The sequence below is a fragment of the Odocoileus virginianus genome, chromosome 27 (assembly GCF_023699985.2).
Source record: "Odocoileus virginianus isolate 20LAN1187 ecotype Illinois chromosome 27, Ovbor_1.2, whole genome shotgun sequence".
NCBI classification, from domain to species: domain Eukaryota; kingdom Metazoa; phylum Chordata; class Mammalia; order Artiodactyla; family Cervidae; genus Odocoileus; species Odocoileus virginianus.
Window position 1 is genome coordinate 32,984,771 of NC_069700.1, and position 26,955 is coordinate 33,011,725.

The 26,955-nt window shown below is 40.1% G+C and overlaps 2 protein-coding genes across 2 annotated transcripts; one reads left to right on the top strand and one right to left on the bottom strand.

The window, feature by feature from the left end:
• Positions 1-6,617: 6,617 nt before the first annotated feature.
• On the bottom strand, positions 6,618-14,122 carry SRSF3 (serine and arginine rich splicing factor 3). The gene is made up of 6 exons (XM_020875811.2): positions 13,995-14,122; positions 12,086-12,293; positions 10,716-10,850; positions 8,520-8,558; positions 8,225-8,311; positions 6,618-8,050 (listed from the first exon to the last, which is right to left on the bottom strand). The coding sequence occupies exons 2-6, from the start codon at positions 12,289-12,291 to the stop codon at positions 8,023-8,025; spliced, it is 495 nt and encodes a 164-aa protein (XP_020731470.1). The 5' UTR covers positions 12,292-12,293; positions 13,995-14,122; the 3' UTR covers positions 6,618-8,022.
• A 9,236-nt stretch (positions 14,123-23,358) lies between these two features.
• SEC61B (SEC61 translocon subunit beta) lies at positions 23,359-23,682 on the top strand. The gene is given in 2 exon segments (XM_070456940.1): positions 23,359-23,435; positions 23,437-23,682. Coding segments are annotated over 2 exon segments (270 nt in total). The 5' UTR covers positions 23,359-23,373; the 3' UTR covers positions 23,645-23,682.
• Positions 23,683-26,955: the final 3,273 nt, after the last annotated feature.

Genomic DNA, 26,955 nt, shown 5'->3' on the forward strand with positions numbered 1-26,955 from the left:
CCTCTCTGAGCTTGAGTCAATGAGGTAACACACACACACACACACACACACACACAGGGAGCCCCAAGTCTGTTACGAGTCGAGACCTCTCTCCCTCTCTGAGCTTGAGTAAATGAGGTAACCCCAACATGAAGAGTTGATAATGAGGAAAAGCACCATACATGTATGTGCTCAGCACGTAGTATTTCACATGTATGTGCTCAGCACGTAGTATTTCAATTTCAGCTCCGTTTTCAATTTTCTCATACTTTGCTCAAGCACTAGCAACCAACTTGATCAGTGAACAAAACAAGATTTTCTGGTAAAAACAATCTCACCCAACTGCTAGGCAACACCAAGGCAAGCACCCAGGGGTGGTGAAAACTGGGCAGCACCCAGTTTTCAGTGCTGCCTTTCCCAGCCAAGTTAAGTGGCAAGAACAGGGATGTGCCTTTCTCCCTATACAGGGAGGCCTAGGAGAACTGGGGTGAGGAGGAGACAAATATACCCAAAGACTACTGTGGGATAAGAAAGAGATCTTAATTCTGATCTTAACAGATTGTAAGTTATTTAGACTCACCTATTCAAACTAAATCAGAACATCTGGGGGCAGGGCCCAGGTATTAGTTTCAAAAATTCCCCTAGGAGATTCCAGTATGCAGCCAACAGTGGAAAAAACCACTGACAAAGATCAGTTTAATACCCTCTGAAGTGTTTTGTTATCCCCAACTTTACACATATAAGTGACTTGTCCCAGACACAAAAAAAGATGGAAATCTGAATACAGGCCGGGCTAATTTGAAAACCCATTTCTAAGGAACCATCTAGCATTTAGAATCCACCTTATCCTTCCTACCTATCCTTGTGACTTCAGAAGCCCCTTTTTTGAAATCTGCCTGGACCCCTGTAACCACAAATGTTCCTCTTGACCTTGCAACCCTGAAAGCAACATCCCCTCAAACTGGACAATATATTCCAATATATTCGTAAGTAGGTAATGACCAGGGTCAGTGGAAATACTCGTATGCACTGGGAGCACTCTTGCTTGCCCAGCACCGAAGTGGTTGTTTTTCTTTACCAGCTGAGCCACCAGGGAAGCCCTCAGTTTTGCTTACAAGCCATTCCTTAGCTGCTAACTGCATACCAGTGTTACCCTGCCACATAAGAGCTAATGCTTATTGAGCAGTATTGTCAGTCTGCATCACATGACTACATTCTCAAAGGTAATTAACCTGTTTTAAGATGAGAAAAATTAAGTGTTAAAAATTATGCAGCTGGCCATTGGGCTTTAAGTGAGGAGGCCAAGATTTAAACCCTGAAGTCCTTAACTGTTATGCTGCTCCCTGGAATAGCACTTTAGTAGCTGTTGAGGCAATCCTTGTCCCAGCTCTGCCAGGGTCCCTGCATGACCTTTAGCAAATTCACCTTCTCTAAATATAGGACTCCCAACTATGAACTCCAAGGCCACCACCAGTTATTCTACACCTGGTATTGCAACCCGGGTTACACCATTACAGCTCAATCACTCCTCGACAACTTACCCAGCCTTCTCTAACAGCTCAATCACTCCTCGACAACTTATCCAGCCTTCTCTAAACTTCAGTCTCTTCCTCAATAAAGCAGGATGCGTACATTACCTATTACTGACACTCTTTTTAATTATTTCTTCCTGCTTTCAAGTCCTAAAGTTGGTCCTGGTTCAGGAACCCATCTTGGATGATGCACTTAAAATTCTCTTCCTTCCATTCACCTCTATGAGAATCCAAATCATTTAGTGTTCTTCCAGGTCAGCAAGCTGTGGCTGCTGGAGGCAATAGCTTTAATCACAAAGTCCACTGTCAAAATTTAAATGATCAACTCAAATGTGCCTACTTAACTTGGAGGAGTTTTCCTGAATCTCTGCAACAGCCTTGTTAGCCGTGGAATTCTGGGGTACTCTCCCTAAGACTCCATTATTTTAAAGAAGGAAAACATAATTGGTATAGTTTTCCCTATGAAGTTGCAATTAATATTAAAATGCTCCCTCAAACAAAGTTTGTTTACCAGTCCTCACATGCAATACTCACCAACGTTGGTCTCACATTGCTTTAAGGGTTAACACAGGTGATGTCAAGACCAGGAGACTGGAACAGCCATAGCAACTATTAACAGCTTTGACACATGCCCACGACACAAGGTTAACAGTCAACATGGACCAATGGAAACGTCAACCCATCTATATTAGCACAACCCATCTATATTGACAATGACATCTTAGTCATTGAATTAGGCATCAGGATAAAGCCAGCTGTCTTGCCAGGTGGCTCACTGGTGAAGAATGCCCACCAATGCAGGAGACGCAGTTTTGATCCCTGGGTCAACATCCCCCGGAGAAAGAAATGACAACCCACTCCAGCATTCTGAAAAATCCCACGGACAGAGAAGCCCGGCAGGCAACAGCCCATGGGGTTGAAGAGTCAAGACACGACTAAGTACACACATAAACCCTGACTGCATTAACAGTTGTACTATTTGCCCAGACGATATGTAAGTTCAGACAGCACATTTCAGATGGGCATGCCTCAGACGTGTAATAAAAAGCTGAAGGACACACAGCACTTCTAGCTGTATAAACACTTGCTCATCACAGTATGCCTACCTTTCTAACTTTAACAAGTTATTTCTAGAAAGGCATTAATTCCCCAGTGTGTGTGTAATTTACTTTTACCGTAACGGTATTTTACAACTAGAAGGACAAGTCCTAAACCCTGTTAGTCACAATAAAGTGGTGTCTTACAAATGGGTTGTAAAATAGAAACACAGTAAGCAGAAAACAGAAGCTTGGGAGTCTAGTATGGCCTCAGTCTAGTATATACTACAGATCTTCCTTATGATGGGGTCATATCTTGATGAACTGAAAATACAAGTCAATGACATATTTAACACACACTCAACCTACCCAACATCAGAGCTTAGCCTCACCTAAACATGCTCATAACATTAGCCTACAGTTGGGCAAAAACATTTAACAAAGTACTGAATCTTTCATATAATTCACTGAATACTGAACAGAATGAAAAACAAAATGGTTCTATGATTGCAGAATGCTTTTAAAGTGTATTCATTTACCTTTGTGGTCACCTGGCAGTCTGGGAGCCAAGGCTTGGCTTGCTGCCCCTTGGTGCACAGCAACAACACTAACTAGCCCAGGAAAAGATCAAAATTCAAAGGAGTTTCTGGTTATTGCTTTTGTACCACTGTAGTCAAATCACAGGTTGAATCACCAAGACTGTCTGTAGTGTTTAGCAGGAGGAGAAATGATAAATGAGGAACTTTTTTTTTTGCCCTTTTAACAAGGAGACTCACCTCTCAACTGGTTAAGCATTTCATAAAAATAAAGTCATGGACAATGTTCGGCAGATCAGCACTCAAAAAGAAAACTTCCTTTCCTGGAGGATACAGCTGGCCAAGTGAGTATAGAGACGGAACCAGAACAAAAAATTTTTTTAAATTTCCTTTCCTGACTATTCCAACTGTCCTCCCCCAGCTTCCACCACCGTAAGAGCTTTGACCCTTTCAAAACTATCAGTGTTCATCTACTCCTGTTTACAAAGTGGGCAGCTTCTATTCCCAACCTCAAACAGCCATACACTGCCAACTGAAGACTAACCAGGATTGACAGTTAACTTATCCCCACTAAACTTTTCATTAGAGCAGTAACACTCCCAACTTCTTAGCCTTTCCACCAGTACTAAAGCTAGACAAGTTATCCTACACTGCTTATTTAGCAACAGGGCTGAAAGAAAAAAAATTAGACTGAAATTGGTACAAATTCAGTAAAACACTGTTTTACCTCCAAAGAGTTGTGCACTCCACTGCTCCTGTCCTCTAACTTCTACTTTATGATTAAGGTTATTTATACTCATTTCTTCACCTCAGATTCTTTACATTCACTTGTTTTCCACTACTGCTAGGTTAAGGGGTTTTTAAAGCACCTGAAATATTTGCCACCTCACTCAAGATCAAAGAGCCTCTCAGAACATTTAAAAGCCCTACAACCAACATCTCTTAAATCATTCTAATCTACAATACGAGTGAACTTATTACTATATAGTTCAAGGTTTCAACATCCCAGTATTGAACAAAGGTCAAGTATTACCTATGCTGTTTTGAGACAGAGCTGGTGTTATGCCTCATCACTGCACCCCATTCCCCATTAAATGCCATCAGTCTGCATGTGGGGAAAGTGACACAAAAAGGATTAAATGACAAATCAACATTCCAATTTGTATTTATTTACAAAACACACTTGAAAGTTAACATGGATGGTTCTTCCTAAACTAAAAATAAATTTTCTCATTACAAAAGAAATTCTGGTGGCAAGAGAGCCAGCTGGATTGAGTTAAAACAAAGTGCCAGCTGCCTAAATATAAAAGGATGTTTCCTGAGGGAGTTCTCTCAAAACTTAGAATGTTTTGTATGTTGATCATTTCCATTCCCCTTTCTAAATGATCGATACGAACAGCAACTCTACAGCATTCACTAAATAATTTTCTTCAGTAACTTGCCCCCTTCTGCCCCAATCTGAGGTTTGGGGACTTTACAAAAAAAAAAAAAAAAAAAAAGCCACTAAAAGAATACTAACTTGCCCCAAATGAAATCTGTGAAATACTGAAACAAAAATGCCAATTCATAAATGAATAGAACTTCAAAAAGAGGGGGAAAGTCACCTACAGCCTACTTTTTCTGGAAGGTATAATTTCACTCTGGAAATAAAGTGAAATATTCTCCATCTCATCTAGTCTCCCAACAATGACTAGCAAAGAAGGTAAAGATCAATGTTTTCAGAGATTTTCACTTCAAGACTAAGTACATACATGAACTAATAGATAAGGCACTAAATGGCCACCAATGCTTTATGTAAGTAAGAGAACCAAGGGAAAACTTAAAATAAAGGTAATATTCTACACATGTACTTCATGGGTTAGTCTGGGAAACATTTTGGCTGTTGTCTTGTGCTCCATCCAGGTAGTTAAAAGAACGGGGATACAAAATTATGAAAATACCATATTATGAATTTCTGCAGTCTCAATAAGTAGTAAGTTGAATAACAAAATTAAGCAGTTAACTAGGTTTATCAAGACAAATTTTCAGTATCTCTTCTCAGAACCTTACAACTATTCTGTATACAGCTGAATTCTTTGAAGCAGCCAATGAATTTAATAAAGTAGAATGAATTGAATTTGTGTGAATATATAAAATTGAATCCAACAGTATTACACTGTTTTGATAAAAATGTACTCCAACCCAGTTTTTCTTCAGCTACTTTAATTATAAAGTCTTTCATGTTCTCGAAAAAAGAAAAGAAAACCAGAAGGCAACAGTCTAGTACAAAAATATACAACTGGAAGACATTGCCACCAACCAGGTCTGACAACTAAATCATGTTGGGGATTCTGAAAACAAAAGCACATTAATACAAAGTACTAAACCAGTGGTTCTTACATAACCCAGGATGGAAAAATGAATCAGTAGGCCTGGAAAATACCATTCCTGATAAAGCACTGCAGAAATATGAACCACGACGCGCCAATAAAAAGCAACCAGGACTTTCCATCCAAATATGGGTGAGTCTAACTAAAAAAGGTGGTGATGCCATCTACTGATCACATTATCTTTTAAGGAACTGTAAAAAACATAGAAATAGTTGGTAAAAGGTATCTATATCTCATAAGATTAAAACTTCTCTTTCTGCTTAAGATATGGAGGTCAGAAGTAACCCACAAATGAATTAAGAACCATAGAATTAACTATTCCTGCAAAAATAAAAACTATAATCCTTAGATGTGTTCCTTAAGTTATCACCAAGTGTTAACAGTGACCTCTAGTGAACACCTGTTATCATTACATCACAAGTCAGTTTCTGTGACTGCTTTCAGTATAATATTCAACTGAGAATCCAAGACAAAACTGGCCAATGGGACTTGTAATTTCAGAAATCAGTTAACTACAGAGAACTTTTTGAAAGCCACAATGTAAATGTAGAATGCAAAGTTTTAATAATTTCTACCTTCCATATTTTTTAACAAGCCATAGAACTGTGCTAAGGCTTCTGGTTAAAGTGATTGCAAATTTGGATCCTAAGGATAAATCAGTTAACTTTATATTGGGTCTGTATTGGCCACTCTGTAGCTATAATCTTTCCTTTTTACAGAAGCCCAATTTAAGACTCTGCAAGTTGCATACTGTCAAAAATATTCATGTTCATTATAAGGGCAGTGTAATATTGATGTACCGAATTACTTCCACGAATCAGTAGCTATCTTGCCTTGCTTGATCCCAACAGTTCTTAAGGCCAGAAGGGCCCAAAGCCTGAGCTCTCAGTAAGCAGGCAGTTTTATAAATGTCTTCTGCCAGCAAGGATCATACTGAACTCCACTGACAGCAGTTCTCCGCTGTGATACCCAAGACTCTTCTCCCTTGATACTTTTGTGAGAGATTAAGGACCACCACTGGAAATAAACTTGTTTAGGATGAATTTCTTATAAAACATCCTTATAGATTAACACAATGACTTGTCTTTCATGTTAAAGAAAAGTCAGTATAGCACAATCCAAAACTATTTTTAAATAGCACATTTAAGGAAACTAAGCCACAAGACTGTTGCATTATGATTTAATCTAATTGCACAGAAGTTTGAAATTACAACTCCTCTAGATATCTAAGAGGAAGATTATGCATGCCTCCGTATTTCAATTCTGCACTTACATTTGAACCATGTAGTGAATTTCACATAATGATGGATCAATTTAGAATTCCCATGCAACACCTCAAATTATATAAAATGGAAGCAATTTTTAAAGCTCTGTGGAACATTTTCATGCTAGTGATAAAAGCTTTTTACTGGCAACTTCGGATTATAATATATCAGGTGGCTATACTTTAAAATGTTGGTCACTGAATAATCATGGACTTTAAACTGGGTTCTGCTCCTAAAAACGTATCACTTAGGTGGACAACCAGAAAGTCCCTTCACTTCAAAAGCCTCGAACGTTATTTCTTAAAAAATAAGATTTGTGTAACCAACTGCCTTCTGTGGGACAAGAACTATGGTAATAGTGGGTTCAACTATTACAATTATGCTTATATTTTATTTTCAAAAGCACTTTACAAGAAAATATAAGTATGGCTTCCAATAGGAATGTTACACCTGGACTTGGTACCAAGCTCAGACTTTAGTTTTGCAAGGAAAAACAGGCTTTCAGGTTAAACAACAATTTGTAACCAAAACTTTAATCCCAAGGATTCTCACAAAACATATTACAAATGACAGCATGAAAAAAGAATCTTGCACAGTAACTCAGTTCAGCTCTACAATGTACCCTTAAACAGGCAGGACATTTGTTATCTTGAGTATCTCAGATTTCCAAATAAAGAACGTTACAAAGAGCTATGTATTCATATACAGCAATCACAGAAGGAACTTACAACCTAAAGCAAAGGTAAACTAACTTCCTTGAAACTTCTTAGATTCTACACCAACTGGACAACCTTTTGTCCAGTGTGAAGACTAGTGGGATTTTTAAACCTCTAATCTGGTTTAAGGGTGAAGCTTTAATTTTTCCAGCTGGTTTCTGAGTTCACAGCAGCTTTTAAAAACTGCTTAACTACAGCTACATACCATATCCCAGCTATGTTGAAAAAAATATTCCAATTTTTGCCAGTTTTTATTTCCATAATGTTACAAACATTGACTTTAGCTGGGCAGGAGTTAAGAGGTTTATTTATCAGCCTATGCAAGACCAAAATTCAAAGCAAATTAAATTTTGCTTAAGGGAACATTGTAAAGTAACAATTCTTGATATTACATGCCCCATATGATCCATTTCAAACCATAGAGAATTACACCTTTGTGTCATTGTTCCAACAAACAAATGTGAACAGCTAAAACATTTTAAAAATGCACCAAGCTTATGAAGTCTCAAACAAAACTTGAATTTTCTGTACATACTCCTGTCAAATGAAGTTATTTCCTGTACACCACTCCTCTTGCAAACTTGTCTTCTATTTCCTTTCATTTGACCTAGATCGGCTGAAAAATAAACAAAAGTTCCATCTGTTAACTCAGTTACAGGCACAACTTAATCAAAAGATTTTTTTACAGTAAAGTTATAAACATTTTGTCCTAGTAGCTTAAAAGACCTATTTCTGTTTTTAGTATATTATGTATGCAAGCTCTTATGACTCAGGTCATTAAAGATCTTACCTACGAGACCTAGAGAAAGAGCGGGACGGCTTGTGATTTCTCTCCCGCGACAGTGATCTCTCTCTTCTCCTATCTCTAGAAAGGGACCTAAAGTAAGAAGAGAAAGAAAAACAGGGCCATTCAGGATTATACAAACAATGTCTCAGTAGTTTTTGAAAGCTAAAAGTTCTATATGTTACTTGATTCATTACTAAAATCAGAGTCTATTGCCATTAACTGAGTCATCTGGAAAACAGCTTACAAATTGCATAAACACTCCCACATCTGAGACTGTGGCCCCCAAAAGATACTTTACCTGCTCCGGCTGCGGGAGAAGCTTCTCCGTCTTGGAGATCTAAAAGCAGAAAACAGGAAAATTAGGCTAACTGTCAATTAGCATTTATGGCGTGAGGCATTTCCCAACTTTTCAATCTCACTGTTGGGCCCAGTGAATGTGCCGAAGAACTGGCACCCATCGTCCAAAAAATAAAAAAATTTTTAAAGGAAAACAAAACAAAAAAAGGGCACAGAAGGATTAAGGAACCAAAAGCTCAAGTGAAAAGCAGGTATTCCAATCATGGATTCACTTTAACAAAGAATGCTTCACAGCAGATCTGTCCAATGCAAAACTTCATGTCAAACTAACTTCACTACCCAAACACCACACCAAAATGTAGTCCCACAAGTAGTTCCAAAAACAGTACCATAAACCAGTATTTGGAACCCATGCAAACCTGTAAGTCCATGACAAGACTTAGGTACCAGGTGGATAGTGTAATTTTGTGAAAACGCGCTAGGTGTAAATATTGATGCCATTAAGTGCTACATTAGAACTGCATTTGTGATCGTCACATTTAAGAGTGTGTTTAGACTTATCAAAATTACCTTAGCTTGGCCCACTTCACCCCCAAAATTTAAAAATTTTGAAAACTGTTAGTAAAACCATTTAAAGGTGATAGGATTCAGCAAATTTTTGCTAGAAAGGAAAGCTAAATCTGTTAGAGTTATTAAAATTTTTAGTTTGGCATCTCACACATGCAAATAAGTTTCACTTGAAGGTCTAGTTACATTATGAGTTCCCTATCACCCTTAAAAGTTTTATTCAAGCAATATATATGTACGTTACCATTCAATTATGCACAGCCAGCCTTTGATCCAGAAAAAAGAATTACTTTAAGCCGCTTACTCCTTATTTTAACCAGCAGTAAACTGTATAAGCAGGAAAAACTTACTAGTTTTTGGGTTTCAACAAGCTAGAAATGGTGAGGTGAGGCTGCCGGACTGACGGCCAGGAAGAATTTGCTGAAAAGGTTTTGCCAGATGTTGCGTTGGATTTAGTTGGTTGGCGAAGGGGGTGTTGTGGATTTTTCCTGCTTTTTTGTTAGCCGAAGGCTGCTGCTGTAGTTGTTGTGAAGACATTTGGTAAATAAACAGCTGAGCTGATTGGCCAGGAATGTGTGGGCGGTCGAGGTGGCTGCTGCCGATTTGGTTAAGGTTGGAGAGAAGGCTGAGAGAAAACAGCATGCTCGGGAACCAAAGGGCGGTGCAACCTGACGACTGGCCATGCCTGGGTCATGTGAAACGACACCAGCCAAGCTGAATGGGGCGCGCTGGTCACATGACGCTGAAAGGGCTAGTTGACTGGCTAATGCAGACTCAGAGGGTGGTGAGAAGAGACATGATGGTGACTCTGTAACGGGGTTCATTTTTATTAATAGATGGACCAAAAAGCACAAAAAAAAATGAAAAACAAGCCATCAGTACAACCATCTATTAGCTAACAAATACTCTTTATTATGATGGGCAACAGTGTGTTGTTTTGTTTTTCAAAATAGCAAAAGGGGCAAGATTTTGAACTCCTATCTCCTAGGACTTCACTCACCTGTAAGAGGTAAATTCAGTCCTATAGAAACTATTTTGGAGGTTTGAGGAGATGTGGAGTTAGCATCCAGACAATACTGCCTGGTCCAAGAATGATGCCATTTTCAATTATAAAAAAAACCTGCATTCTCTCCTATTTGGGTTTGAAGAACAGATGACTGGGATTACTTTAGCCCCCTTTATTGGTCAGTGACTTTAGTTTCAGAATGATTTCTACTTTACCAGTTGTAACAATAAAACAGCTGCCTGTTTGATAAATATTACAATCGTGCTAACAGTAGAAAACACATTTTTGTGAAGAGCTAGAGTTGAATGTAATGTTTGTCATTATGGAGTCAAGAAATGGAAAAAGGCCTAAACTGAAGTATAAGGGAAGACTTGGAAAGATGCAACTAGAAGATGAACTAGAAGACAGATCCAAGATAGAAGTTACTGACTACCAACATGAACAGTGACCTAAAGACAAAAGCCAACACTCAGCACAACTCACATATCCCAAACTACACCCAGCAAACGCTTCATAAAAACCTGATTCTTCCAAGTTAAAACCCACCAACAAACTTTGAGAGATACCTGTTCCTATTAGCTACTCCATTACACCAACACCTCTAAACACGCTCTCTCTAAGTACCTGCGTCGAGGTGGAGGACTCCTCCTCCGATAATCATCTCGAGGGCGACGACCCCAAGAAGGAGGTGGGCCACGATTACGACTTCTCTTTTCACCATTCGATAGTTCCACTCTTACTCGGCAGCCACACAGTGTTCTAGGAGGGAAAGAAACAGTAAATTTAAACCAGCCAAACTAATTTTGAGAAACGTGTATTAAAGCAAGGAAAACAAAAACAAAACCCCCTCTTATAGCTAGCTAGCTTCTTTGCAAAGAATCCAACTGAATGTCTGCAGAATCCTTAATACCAAATCAAGTTTTAGTTCCTTATCTTTTTCTAGTAAAGAAAACCAACTCCCTTATGTTTTATTGCTGTTAGTCTGAGCACTGGGCTCAATGTTAACAGTTATACCTTAAATATGAAAACCTATGGATTCATCTTCCAAGCTAGTTCATCCGAACATCCTGTTTTGACTTCTTCCTTGGGAAGTTGCAGCAACTGTTTACCAATCATAAATACTCTTATTTGTTGGTCTCTCTCCTCCCTATCCCCTCTAAGCAAACAACAGTAAACGGGACAGAAGCATCCTGGACATTTTACATTTCCCTTTCCCTTCAATCATCACACAACAGTTTAAATATAAGAAACTGTAGCTGAGAACAATTATTAAAAAAAAAAAGACCTTTATATTCCACCTACTCATTGGTCCACAACCACTAAGTTTAGATATGTGGACAGTGATTGGGAAGAGGTGGGGTCCTGGAAAAATGTTTCTGTAATCTGCTTAGATAAATGACCTTCTACATATCAACTCGCAAACCCTTTAATTTTTGGATCTTAATTCTTTTCCTTGGTTTCATGAAACCCAATAGTTTTCAAATGCCATGAAGAAGAGCAACACACTTGTTCACTGTTAAGACTCAGGTGTTAACTTACCAGCCAGCTAACAGAATATTGTAATGCAAAGGGAAATATTGTTATATGATGCAGTTCTTAAATATTTCCAACATGTATCAAAAAGATAATAGTACAATAAACCCATATAACCATCAGCCACTTACAATCTGTGGCCATTAAGAGGGATGATTGATCCACAATTTAGACACAATTCAAAGGTAACATGATTGATGCTTTGTGGTGAATTTAGATTAAAATGTTTCAATCACATGAAGTTACACACCCAAGAACTGACCATTAAAATTATTTTCTCCAATGGCCAACTGAATAAAAAAACTTCCTAGATATCTTCACAAATTGTTCACTTTTTTTGATTGCCAAAAAGGTTTTATGTAAATTTCCAATAACAATTTCAGATAGCAAAGAAGAAATCTAAAAGCCATACATTCTAGAGATTTTAAACATAAACTATCATTAATTAATCAACAAATTACCTCCCATCTAGCTCTCGGACAGCATCAGCTGCATCTCGGGGATCTTCAAATTCAACAAAAGCAAAGCCGGGAGGGTTTCTAGCAACCCACACACTTCGGAGTGGTCCGTAATAGCCAAAAGCTCGTTCCAATTCAGTTTTATTACCATTGTTTCCAAGATTACCTACATAAACTTTACAGTCCAATGGACAGGAATCACGATGCATTTCTGCAATAAAAAAAAATATATATATAATACACTGTGAAAAATAGATTTAGTAAAGAACTCAATACTAAAAAGCTAGGACTATCCCAATAGTTACCGATAACTGCATAGAAGCCAGAACAAATTGTGAAGGGGGGGGGGGAAGGGCCGCAGCAGGGAAGAAAACACACCAGAGGAGCGTTTACCAAAGTAGAAACTAAGCATTTTACCTATTTCAATTAATTTCACCTAGAAGAGGAGAATCACCTACTCAGAAGCAAATTAAAAAACAAAATGAAACAACTTGCTGAAGACAAATCACCAAGAAAAGCGACACTAATGTGCCTTCACAGGTCAAGTTAACCAGCACTCTTCACAATGCAAAATAAATGTTTTTTTAAAAATGTACCAAAAAAATAAAAAATGTACCTTACTCTATTCTCAACAGCCAAAAAGTGTCAAGCCAAATATCCAGCAACAGGTAGATAAGCAAAATGTACTATCCAAATTATTCCGGAATCAAATACCCATAAATGCTACAAATGTGAAATGACCTATCAGAGCATGCCGTTATAGGTAACAGACACAAACTAGTGCACACATTACGATTCCAAGGATGTAAATTATCCAAAACGGGCAAATTCAGAAACATTTTAGTAAATACCAAGGGCTTGGGAAGACAGGACAGAGCAAAAGGTGAATGGATGCTTCGGTATACAGGTCACTTCATTGGGTATAAAAGATGTTCAAACTAGTGAGGTGATAGCTGAACAACAATGTGAACATATTAAATACCTCTGAATCGTGCACTTTAAAATGAAGCTTATGTTAATTCCACCTCAGAGAAAAAAACATTTGTTGCGTAAAATTTAAGCCACCCAAGGGGCTTACGTTTTTACAAACTTCAAACACTTATACAATCACTTAGCAATATCTAATCAACTTATAGGCCAGTTATCAATTGCATAAAAGAGCAGTCTGCCCATGAACTCAGCTCAAGGGCTTGACCATTTTCTCCTCACTCTGGGTTTATCCAATTTAAAAAAACCAGTCCAGACACATCCTATTTGCGTGACCCCACCCTGCACCCAGCAGTTCTGAGGCCAAACCACTGCTGGGGAATGGATTTTTTCCCCCCCTTTCCAGAAACTTTACGGTGACCAGTTTCAGGCCCACGCATTAATAGGAAAAGTCACAAGAACAATTCAGCTCAAGGAAAGTCGGTTTAAAAAAAAAAAAAAAGTCATTAGGTCCCGACGGTAAAAAGTGAACTCGTCAAAAAATAAAAATAAAAATGAAAGTGAGTATATGAATCAATTAATATGGTTCGAAAGGATCAGTTTTGATTAGTGACCTGAAGGGAAAAAACGTTGAGAAGCTACCTAAGGAAACGTGCTACCAAAAAAAAAAAAAGGGCGCCATAAATTGAAAAGCCGCGGCCTGGAGTACAACCGACTACCGAGTCCCCCTTCGCCTCGACTCGGATAATCTTCCTTCCCGGCTCACTGCCTCTCCGTTCCCAGTACAGGATTAAAAACAGCTCCACTTTGAGGCCTGGGTATACCTCCGAAGGGCCGAGAGCCCCCGCCACAGCCCCGAGCTGAACGTCACAAAATGGCGGCAGCGTCTCTTTGTCTCAGCCTACCGCCGCCATTGGGCCTATCCCCACTTCGGCCACTTTAAAGCCCATTTCCCACCTCATTCCTTTGGTAGTCGTTCGCTTACCGAGATCTTGGGTTAGAAATGCGGAGGTCCAAATCCACAGAACCTAGGCTAGGTCTTCTCAGTTCCCTCCCGCCCACCGTTCCGGATGCTCTCGCACACCCGGCGTCCACGAAATGGCGGACCACCGCCTTCTCCTCGCCCTTATTTATACGACACACCAGAGCCACATGATTGGATGGGCTCGCCCAATGAGAGGCGAAGAACGCCGTGACGTAGTGGCTACAAACGCTGCGAGAATCACGGTTGCTGGGAGCGCGCTCAGGTCTTGCCGCCTTGTCTGTAGAGGCGGCTGTGGGGTGTTCATCCTTGGTCGTTTCAGGCCCGGAGTTCCCTCAGGTGTAATTCCCCAGTTCCTGACTTCCAAGTTATCCTCAGTCCCGTCTCCCTCACCTCCAAGTAGGCGGGGGTTTAAGAACACCTCCTCTGTCACTCTCACTGATAAAACGTTTTGCTCCTAATAAGATTAAAGTATTAAATAATTATTAAAGTATTCACTAATTACTTCATCCTCGTAAGCGGTTAGGCTGGAACTAAGACCATCAGGTTTAAAAAAGTACTTCGGAATTGCTCCCAAGGTCAATGAGCATTTGTGACGTCCCACACTTAGGGAAAAGCCCAAGCCTACCTAGAAAGTCTGTGGAATTCTGGCTGGTATCTCACGTCTCACCCAAACTGCAGGATTTGACCGAGACGATGGCGCATTATCCCGGACTCCTGAGAAGTTTAATAGCAACTCAAACGCAAATGAGACTGGTCAGGCCATCTGAAAACTACCACATTTAGCAAATAAAAATGGAAGTTCCAGAAGAAGATTGAATTTAAATTCAGAGTTCCAGAACGAGTGCTAGCCTTTCTCCTAGCAAAGGTTGCTGTATTGTCCTGGGGGCAGTGGTGGGGTCCGTGGGTCACTCATACCTTCCTCTGTTTTCTACTTACCCTTAAAAAAAAAAAAAAAAAAACGAGCCACAAGATTAACCATTGGGAGAAATATAGCGACTGTGGCTTCCCAGGTGGCGCTAGTGGTAAAGAACCCGCCTGCTAATGAGATAAAAGAGAGGTGGGTTCGATCCCTGGAGGCGGAAGACGCCCTGGCGGGGGACATGGCAACCCACCCACTCCAGTGTTCTTGCCTGGGAAATCCCATGGACAGAGGAGCCCTGCGGGCTACAGCCCAGAGTGAAACTGTAACGACTTAGCACACGTGTCAGAAAAATCACCAAGAGCCCCTTCCTCAGAACAGTGACTTCAGTTAGGAAGTTTGCCTGGTGTTCCCTACCTGCTTTCACTGGAGTCTGTGTTAGTTGTTCAGTCGTGTCCGACTCTTTCGCTACCCCATGGACTCATGGAGCTCACCAGGATTTTCCAGGCAAGAATACTGGAGTGGGTTGCCATTTCCTCCTCGAAGGGATTTTCCCGACCCAGGGATCCACCCGGGTGTCCGGCATTGCAAGCAGATTCAGTGGAGTCTGACTTAATGCTAAATCTGCTTTCAAGAGAAACGGTAACAACTTGTATTTTTCCACTGTTACCTGAAAGATATACCAATTATTGTTTTGTTTCTCTCAGGTGTTTTCTTACTGTGGCTCTAAAAGGTTTATCCATAGTGAAGGGGAAATACAAAGATTTAAGATCACCTGACCTGCCTCTTGAGAAACCTATATGCAGGTCAGGAAGCAACAGTTAGAATTGGACATGGAACAACAGACTGGTTCCAAATAGGAAAAGGAGTACGTCGAGGCTGTGTATTGTCACTCTACTTATTTAACTTATATGCACAGTACATCATGAGAAATGCTGGGCTGGAAGAAGCACAAGCTGGAATCAAGATTGCAGGGAGAAATATCAATAACCTCAGATATGCAGATGACACCACCCTTATGGCAGAAAGTGAAGAGGAACTAAAAAGCCTCTTGATGAAAGTGAAAGAGGAGACTGAAAAAGTTGGCTTAAAGCTCAACATTCAGAAAACTAAGATCATGGCATCCAGTCCCATCGCTTCATGGCCGATAGATGGGGGGAAAGTGGAAACAGTGGCTGACTTTATTTTTCTGGGCTCCAAGATCACTGCAGATGGTGATTTCAGCCATGAAATTAAAGACACTCCTTGGAAGGAAAGTTATGACCAACCTAGATAGCATATTAAAAAGCAGAGACATTACTTTGCCAACAAAGGTTCATCTAGTCAAGGCTATGGTTTTTCCAGTGGTCATGTATGGATGTGAGAGTTGGACTGTGAAGAAAGCTGAGTGCCAAAGAATCGATGCTTTTGAACTGTGGTATTGGAGAAGACTCTTGAGAGTCCCTTGGACTGCAAGGAGATCCAACCAGTCAGTCCATCCTAAAGGAGATCAGTCCTGGGTGTTCATTGGAAGGACTGATGCTGAAGCTGAAACTCCAGTACTTTGGCCACCTCATGCAAAGAGTTGACTCATTGGAAAAGACCCTGATGCTGGGAGGGATTGGGGGCAGGAGAAGGGGATGACAGAGGATGAGATGGCTGGATCATATCACCGACTCGATGGACATGGGTTTGAGTAAATTCCGGGAGTTGGTGATGGACAGGGAGGCCTGGCATGCTGCGATTCATGGGGTTGCAGAGTTGGACACAACTGAGCAACTGAACTGAACTGAATAGCCCTGAGCCTTAGTTTTTACGTCTGTAAAATGGGGCTTCCATACCAGCAAGGGAAGAGTAGGGAAGGAGAAATGCAGTAGTTGAGGCAGACCCTGAGCTGGCCTTACCTTGGGTGTTTACCGGGTGAGGGATTCTAGCAGAACCTTTCCGTTTCTTACTTTTCTTTCCTTCTCTAATCGCTTTTCTTTTCTGGCTCACATAAATTTTCTTTGATTTGCTCCCCTCCTCCAAGGTAAATTGTTCTCCTCTTTTATTTCCTTCTATCAGACCAAAGCTTTTTTTTTTTTTTTTTCTTTTTGGCTGCACCCAGCAGCATGTGGGACCTTGGTTCCGGGCCAGGAATTGAAACTGGGCCCCCCTGCAGTGGAATCATAGAGGCTTAACCACTGGGCTGCCAGGTAAGTCCCAAAGTAAAGCCTTTTTTAAGTCAGACTATCCTGGATTTCGACCACAGTACTCCTGCTACTTACTGTTAAAAGTATCTGCAGGAAAAAGAGACTCAGATGTATAGAACAGACTTGTGGACTCTGGGAGAAGGCGAGGGTGGGATGTTTCAAGAGAACAGCATCGAAACATGTGTATTATCTAGGGTGAAACAGATCACCAGCCCAGGTTGGGTGCATGAGACAAGTGCTCGGGCCTGGTGGACTGGGAAGACCCAAAGGGATCGGGTGGAGAGGGAGGTGGGAGGGGGGACCGGGATGGGGAATACATGTAAATCCAAGGCTAATTCATTTCAATGTATGACAAAAACCACTGCAATGATGTAAAGTAATTAGCCTCCAACTAATAAAAATAAATGGAAAAATAAATAAATTAATTAATTAAATAAATTTTAAAAAAAAGTATCTGCAGAAGAGTCCCTTACTGTCACTCAAGATCGCTTTCCTCTCTATAAAATGGAGTAATTATAGCAATGCAGGGTTGTTGTGTACTATCTCCCCTCACAAGAACTTCAGCTTTGGTCTCCTGTGGTCACTCCTGCATCCCCAGGGCCAGAAAGCAAGCCTGATACACAGCAGGTGATCAAACATATTTGGTTAATTAAGTAATTAAATGATGTATGTCAATCAGCTGGCTCAATCTTTGTTTAAAAAAAATATTACTCTTTTCACATCTCATATCCCATTCTTTCCCACCATTTCCCCTATTTTTGTTGTTATTATGTGTGTGTGTAATGCTAGCCTGCTGCTGTTGCTGCTGCAAAGTCGCTTCAGTCATATCCGACCCTGTGCGACCCCATAGACGGCAGCCCACCAGGCTCCCCCATCCCTGGAATTCTCCAGGCAAGAACACTGGAGTGGGTTGCCATTTCCTTCTCCAATGCATGAAAGTGAAAAGTGAAAGGGAAGTTGCTCAGTCGTGTCCGACTCCTAGCGACCCAATGGACTGCAACCCACCAGGCTCCTCCATCCATGGGATTTTCCAGGCAAGAGTACTGGAGTGGGTTGCCGTTGCCTTCTCCGAATGCTAGTCTAGTGTGCATCTTTCAGTGGAGCACTCTTAATCCCTCCCACTGTATTTTCAAATACCTTCTTTTTATTTTTTATTTTTTCAAATACCTTCTGAACCTCCTCTTGTGGTCATCCACACTACAGCCCAGTGAGTTATCCATTTAAATTATAGACTATTTTAATGTTCCTTTAAATTTATTCAACCACCAACCCCTCTTATCTAGACCCTAGAATCATAGGAAGCTTCAAGTGAACATATCAGAAATTCTTGGATGGGCATCATACGTTGTAGTAAACAAGTATCTTTTGACCTTCTCTGAGGAACAATTCTCACAGTAGACCGTGTTATTGACTTAAGTGTGGTTAGATCCTATACCCTACTTTTTTAGGGGTAGAGGCATGAGCAGCCCTAGTTAATTAAATCACCCCCATTCTTAGTAGCCTCCCTGCCTTACCCCCATTAGTTCAGGAATGGATGAGTAATCCAACCAGACCTGTCAGCTAATAGGACTTGTAATTTGCAAAATTACAGTTATTTTAGAACTTTTAATAGCCATAATCTAAATGTAGAATATAAGATTTTAGCAATTTTCATCTTCCATATTTTTTACAAGTCACAAAACTGTGCTTGGGCTCTTGGTTAAAGTGATTGCAAATTTGAACTCTAAGGATAACTTCCTGGGGTTATCTTTATATCATCAGGTTCTGTATTAACTGCATTCTAGCCATAATCTATTATCCTTTATACAGAAACCCTTCCAATTTAAGACTCTGTGAGTTATATACTGCCAAACATGCCCATATAAATTTATAAGAGCAGTGTAATTATTGATGTACAGTATTGCTTCCATGAACTAGCTATCTTGTCAGCAGAGAGGTATGTTCCTTTTCTCTGACTAAGTCAACCAGGGAGAGGTGTGTTCCTTTTCTCTGACTAGCAGGGTCTTGAACCTGGCAGCCATCCTCTTTCTAGAAGGGAGGAAGCAGCCTGCAATAGACCCCCAACCAAAAGAGAGGGAGAGCTGAGAGATGGGGACCAGACTCTTGGTGAAGAAACACTGAACCCAGTTCCATTTTTAAAATTTCCAGTTGTGTGAACATACATGTTCCCTACCTCTGCCTCTGATTCTAAGTCACTTTCAGTTTTTTTATCTGTTACTTGCAAACAGGAGGATTACAAATACAGAAATTACTCTGACACAGACTTCTCATTACCTCGTCTAGAACCATGACTCTAAGCTATGTTACAATTCTAAAATTTGCCTGCTACCAATTTGCAAAGTGCTTTAAAAAAAATTTTTTTTTAATTGAGGTACACTTCATTTACAGTGTCGCGTTAGTTTCTGGTGTACAGCAGAGCGATTAATATATATCTCTCTCTCATATATATATTCTTTTCCAGATTCTTTTATTCTTTTATTACAAAATATTGAGTAGAGGGAATTCCCTGACAGTCCAGCAGTTAGGACTCAGTACTTTCACTGCTGTGGCCTGGATTCAATTCCTAATGGGGATCTCCCGCAAGGCCCTGGTAAGGCCAAAAAATAAAATAAAAAAAAAAATTTTTTTTCAAGTATTGAGTATACTTCTCTATGGTATACAGTAGGTTAAGTACTTTTTTTTTTTAATTAAAAAAAATTATTGGGTTTCCCTGATGGTCCAGTGGTTAAGAATTCACCTTGCAATGCAAGGGATACTGATTCCATTCCTGTTCCAGGAAGATCCCATAGGCCTGGGGGCAATGAAGCCTGAGGAACACCACTACTGAAATCACTGCAACCTAGAGCCCGTGCTCCACAATAAGAGAACCCACCTTGATGAGAAGCTCAACTAGAGAATAGCCCCCGCTCACCACAGCTAGAGAAAGCCTGTTTGCAGACCCAGGGCAGCCAAAAATAAGATTTTTTTAAAAAAGAAAAAAAAAAACTACTGATGGTCAGGCATTATTAGCATTATGTATACCAAATAGAACTTTTCAATATTGTGATTGATTTCAAGTATCCACGAACAAAAATCTGTTGAGAGTGTAGACCATAATAACAATAGTTTATTAACTGCTTGATATAATCAGTGTCCTCACAGGATGCAGATGGCATAGCAAACAAAGGGTTAACTGAAGAGGTAATTATTTACAGAGGCTTGGGTTAAAAAAATCCACAGGGCAGTGGGGAACTCCCAGAGGCACCTCTTCTAGGCCCAATGGGGCAAGGAAGGGAGCAGGGTTACCAGAACCAGACCAACGCTGTAGCTATGAAGAGAGGCTGTTAGGTAGAGGAAATGTGGCAGCCTAGTTCAGGTAGGGGGGTGGCCAGAAATGAAATAACCGGAATTCTTTCTCTTTCTATACTCCCATCTTTTAATAGTGCCTCCTATTGCCCAAGGCTATCTGGAAATCTGAGGACAAGAGAGCTGAGTGATGCAAGCCCAGGTCAGCTGCCCAGGGCACAGAGGAGGACAGAGAAGACTGGAAATTGATCTAGGGTTATAGTGTCCACCACTAGGCTCACGGGGTTATTTCAGTCCAAATTGACATGTGCTATAAATGTAAAAATTCTTCCTGGATTTCAAAACCTTGGTATTCAAAAATAATGTAAAGATCTTACTAGTTTTTTATACTGATTACATGTTGAAATGATGATGTTTTTATGCATTGGGTTAAATCAACTATATTATTACAATTAAATTCATGTTTCTTTATACATTTTCACTGTGGCTACTAGAACACTTAAAATTAAGTGTGTGGCTCACATTGTATCTGTTGGATGGTGTTGATCTACATGGATGAGTGGAAAATAACCACACAATGACAACAAATGATCATTTAAAAACTCATTTTAATTCTATGTCCTGGACAACTATATGAAAATAGTGTTTCTGTAAATCACATAGTTTAAAGTTTTTTAAACCTAATTGCCTTGATCCTTTGACATATGGCCTTTCTATGTATTTTTATATTATTCCCTAAACTAGTTTTTTTTTTTTTTTTTTTTAGGTTACATCACACAGTATGTGGGATCTTAGTTGCTTGACTAGGGATTGAACCTGCACCCCCTATATCTGAAGTGCAGATTCTTAACCACTGGACCACCAGGGAAGTCCCTGAAACAGTTCTTTGGATCATACTGCGTATTTAACAATCACTCATTCAGTCAAGAAGGGTTTGTTAGGTACCTTCTATTTTCCAAATACTGAGATGAGTTTAGAGGGACAAGTAGTAACCTAAAACAGAGTCCTAGGTTCCCATCATGGGGCTAAGGTCCAAGATATAGGGGAACTAGAAAAAGAATCACATAACTGATTGTGAAATTACTTATGTAGAAAATGGTCTGAAGAGGGAAATGGTGTCTTTTTTTTTTTGAAATGGTGTCTTAAGACCATATCATAAGAAAGATTGGCCTGATTAGGTAAACCAAAGGAGGCTTCCCAGAGGAAGTGATGATTTAGCAGAAGCAGGAGATGTCTGGCAAAGTTTGTGAGAAGAAAGAAAGTTCCTGGAAGAGGATACTGAATACATGAAGTTATTGTAGCAAGTTAGAGGAATTAAAGAAAAATAGGGCAGTGTGGTTGAAGCACAAAGTGAGGAATAGATTTAAAATTTTATGAATATGTAAAATGTTCATGTTATACTTGTATTCGTTTGTATGTCAAGTATTTACCAAGCTACTAAGTGCTTTCAGAGAAGCAAATCTGAATCCATCACTTTCAGTCAATAAACATTAATTGAACACTTATTATATTTCTCTCTGGAAGGCTCAGAGAGCTGCTACAGTGGTCTGTTAGTAGCATGGAAAGCTCACCCAAGAGATTTTCCGCCCTCCACCATGTGGAAGATTCCAGGTGACAGTTGGACTATTTATTTATTTGGCTGCAGGATCTTACTTCCCCAACCTGTGATCAAACAAACCCCTTGCCCCCTGCAGTAGAAGTATGGAGTCTTAACCACTGGACTGCCAGGAAATTCCCTGGACGTTTTATCTTCTGAGGAGGGTTCTAGTGCCTGGAAAAGCATAGTGATTGATTCTGGAGTTCTGATTAATGTTAAATTTGTCAAAGTTTCCAGTTCTTTTTATTTATTTATTTTATTTGGCTACACCATGTCTTAGTTTGGGCGTGTGGGATCTTTAGTTGCAGCATAGGAACTCTTAGTTGCAGCACGTGTGATCTAGTTCCCTGAGCAGAGAATGAACCCTAGACGGCTGCATTGGGAGCTCAAAGTCTCGGCCACTGGACCACCAGGGAAGTCCCCAAAGTTTCAAGTTCTTAAATCTGTTTCTTTCTGTATAGTTAAGCTAAACTTCCAATCATTGTTATTTTATTTTCTAAGAAACTAATTTTTAAAATAAGATCAATAATTCCCACTATCCTTAGATAAGTCTTTAATAGAATCAAGGGACTTCCCTGTGGTCCAGTGGTTAGGACACCACACTTCCAATGCAGGGGGGCAATGGTCTGATTCCTGGTTGGGTAACTAACATCCTACAGGCTGCATGGAGGGGCCAAAAAAAAAAAAAAAAAATCAGAAGTTAAGCAGAATTTTCCTAAACAGTTAACATTATTTACACACTTGACTTATTTAATTCCTTTAAATGTATCAAGCAACACTTGTATATTTAGTACATTTAATCCTCTGAACTATTTCAAAGGTCTATCATAGCAGACTTAAAATTCTAACAAGCAAAATATCCCCATTCATGGATTAAATGACTTAATAGTGTTAAAATGGCAATGGTACCCAAAGCAAGCTACAGATTCGGTGCAATCCCTACCAAAATTCCTGAAGTGGAGGGTGGTCTTGTGAGAGTGAGCTTTGTATCTGTGAAATCTCATTCTGTCTCCCGATAGACAGTTGATGTGGGATCTGAACACTGACTAAATGTTTGATGACATTAAGGAATGATGATTAATTGAAATGATTTTTTTTAAGTCCTTACCTTTTTAGAGATATATGCTGAGAGACTCACATATGAAATAATATGTTCTGGGTTTTCTTCAAAATAATATGGGGGGGGGGACTTCCGTGGTGGTCCAGTGGCTAAGACTCTGCACTTCCAAGGCAGGGGGCCCAGGTTCAATCCTTGGTTGGGAAACTGGACTCCAGAGTTTGCAGACCTCAACTGAAAGATACCCACATGTCACAGCTAAAGATTCCATGTGCCGCAACCAAGACCCAGCACAACCAAATAAATAAATAAAAATAAATGTTAAAAAACAACAACAACAACAAAAAAAACAAAACACATGGGTTTCTCTGCAGTTCACTTCAGCTCCCTGCCACCCTCCCGTCTTCAACATGCCTGGCCCGACCCCCAGCAGCACTAACGTGGGCTCCTCAGGGCAGTCTCTCAGCAAAGCAAAGCACAGTCCGGCAGAGGGAGAATGCCAGTTGCGGAACAAGGAGCGCAGACCACACGACCTCAGTGGGCACTGCGGGGATGTGGTGATTCTACACAGAGGATTCGCCAGGGCTCAAAGGGGGCCCTGTTCCAGTATCGGCTATGAGTCTTCTGTTCATTGCTTCTATATTTATGTTGCACATTTGGGGCAAGTACACTTGTTCATAGATTTGGCTACATCCATCTGTCTGTCATCTGAAGAAGAAGGGAACAAAATCCCAACATATCTTGGATCAAAGACATAGTGATTTTCTGTTCGTGAGGAAGAAACTTTCTGCAAGCTTACTGTTTTACAGGGAACTTAATGAAAATTAAAGAATCAATTTTTTTCTATGGCTAATAAACTTTTTAATTCATTAAAAAAAAAAAAAAACCCACACATGGGGATGGGAAGTCAATTGAGTCTCCAGTCCTCAGCTGATAAAATAAGATTGAGCTCAGAACTGTTGAAGCTGGGTAATGAGTACATGTGATTTGTTATGCTCTATTTACTTTTGTTATGTGTTTGATATTTTCCCATAATTAAGAAGTCAGAAAGAAAAAAAAGGAAAAGAAAAGGAGAGAGGCCACAAGAGGAGATCAAGAAAGAGAAAAAGACTAAGTATGCTGCTGATGATATCATAATAGTGTAGCATTTTACAGAACATTTATGGAACATTTACATTCAGTACCCCAGAAAAGACCGGATAAATCCTCAGTTCTTCCTAAACCTCTTCCCAGCCACAAGATCCCTTACTGTCATGAGACTAAAGCCAGCCTGACACATGGAAGGTGATAAATGTTCATCAAGCATGAGTATGAAGGGATTTTCAGGTGATTAAGTTGGTTAAGAGTTCACCTTCCAATGTGGGGGACGCGAGTTTGATCCCTGATTGGGAAACTAACATCCCATATGCCCTGGAGCAACTAAGCCTGAGTAAGACCCAGCACAGCCATAAAGGGGGGGAAAAAATGAGTGTGAAGCTCTCATTTCCAGCCCTCCCCACACTTTCCAGAGACTCTGTTGCCATCTTTCTAGCCTTGATCTTAGAGCAAAGAGCAGTTGTGGTCCTGGTCTCTTTTCATCCTTCTCTTCTAACATACCTTTTATTTTAATTATTTTTATTTTTGTTGAAGTATAGTTGATGCACATTCCCTAGTATATCTTGATTGCTTTCCTCATATTTCAGAATTTAAATTATACCCAGATAAAGCTTTATTCTACAGGCAAAATTCTGTAGCTTACTTCATTAGCTTTCATTGTTTGTTTTTATTTTCAAGTTTAAGGCTCAGGGCCATCAAATCAGGTTATAACTGGTTCTTTTATAAACTATTAATATAACCTGTTCATTTCAGTTTATAATTTATAACTATTCAGGTTATACTTCCTCCCATTCACTATGTTGTATCCTCCTTATGTTTAGTCCTCTTAAAGTGTGTTACAGAATCAAAAAGATTGGGAAACACTGAATCAATAAACAGAAATTTTGTGTGTAAGGAAACTGAGAAGGTTGATGGCCACTTAGTGGATTTTAAGAGGATTCACAGCTATTTTTAACATCGCCGCCCCAAAATAACCCCCACATAAACTCACACAGGTTACAGAACAATGCAGGGATGATTTATTTTTCAAATATATAAGCATTATATATATGTATGTATGTATGTGTATGTCCATACACACACACACACACACACACACACACACACACACACACACATAGAGAGAGAGAGAGACGGAGAAAAAAGTAGAAAAGTTTACATACAGAATAATAGCATTTAACCTATCATATAGCATAGGGAACTCTGCTCAGTGATATGTAGCAACCTGGATGGGAGAGGAGTTTGGGGGGAAATGTATACACGTATACGTATGACTGAGTCCCTTTGCTGTCTTCCTGAAACTCACAACATCATTAATAAGCTATACTCCAATATAAAATAAAAAGCTAAAAAAAAAAGAGAGAAAAAAAGAATAATTAGCATTTACTTCTAGGTAAGATGAAGATTTCTCTTTTTTTGGCCATTTCTCTACTTGGTCCAATTTTTTATAATTACATCTAATGAAAATTCTTTTTACTGAAATAAAGAGCTGAAATAGCGTGGGTATAAAACTTTCATTTTAAATTGATCCATAATTATTTTCCTTTTCATACTGTCCACGGGGTTCCTGAGGCAAGGATACTAGAGTGGTTTGCCATTCCCTTCTCCAGTGCGCTACGTGTTGTCAGAATTCTTCACTATGACCTGTCCATCTCGGGTGGCCCTGCATGGCATGGCTTATAGCTTCATTGACTTACTCAAGCCCCTTTGCTATGACAAGGCTGTGATCTATGTGCTGGTGAACTCTTGAGAGTCCCTTGGACTGCAAGGAGATGAAACCAGTCCATCCTAAAGGAATCAACCCTGAATATTCATTGGAAGGACTCAGGCTGAAGCTGGAGCTCCAATACTTTGGTCATCTAGTGCGAAGATTCAATTCACTGGAAAAGACCCTGGTGCTGGGAAAGATTGAAGGCAAAAGGAGAAGTGGGTAGCAGAGGATGAGATGGTTAGATAGCATCATCAACTCAATGGACATGAATTTGAGCAAACGCTGAGAAAAGGACAGGGGAACCTGGCATGCTGCAGTCCATGGGGTTGCAAAGGGTCAGACATGATGTAGTGACTGAACAACAGTAAATTATTTTCTGATCATCAGTTGATTATCTGAATTCCCCTAGTCCGGGGATATGTCACGTGACAACTGAAGTTAGCTGAGAGCATTTGAGTAATTCTGTTTCCCTGACACCGCACCCGCCTGCAATGCCTTTCTCCATATGCAGTAACTGTTCCCATAGCACACACAATAATTATCACCCTGTGGTTTTCTCTGCATATTACTTGATATACAAAATGTAACTGTAGGACTTAAAACAAGTGGAAACTGGGATGCAGAGAAGTTAAGTAAGTTGCCCTAGGTCACACAGCTAGTAAAGAACAGAGATGGCCTTCAAACCCCAAATCTGACTCTGAAGCCTAGTGATACCTTGATGAGTGGAAAGCAGCCAAACTCATGAATTGTGACCATTTGGAAAAACTGCCTCGATGTCTCTGGGTGTGTGTGTTTGTTTTTTCAGTTCCCCACGTTCCTCCGGGAACCCCAGGGAACAGCAGGTTACATGAACAGTGATCCTTCCTCACTGGGCCCAGCCCCCAGAGTCAGCTCTGTTCCTGAAATCCTGCTCTGATTTCAGCTCCACCCTCTTCCCCTCTGGTGGTGCCTCAATGTATTACCTTATTTGGCTCTCAGGCCCACAAAGAAGTCTGGAAAAGGATCCAGGCCAGAGTAGGATTGCTTGTACAGTGAGGGGGTGAGAAATCTTTATTTTAGTGACCTTGGCTCGCGCTCTGAAAGTCACAAATACAGGGAAGTAAGTTTAGTCTCAAAAACAGCTACAAGAAGCAACTGAAGAGGGCAGAGTGGAGGTGCCAATGTCACAATTTTTTACGTGTGCGTA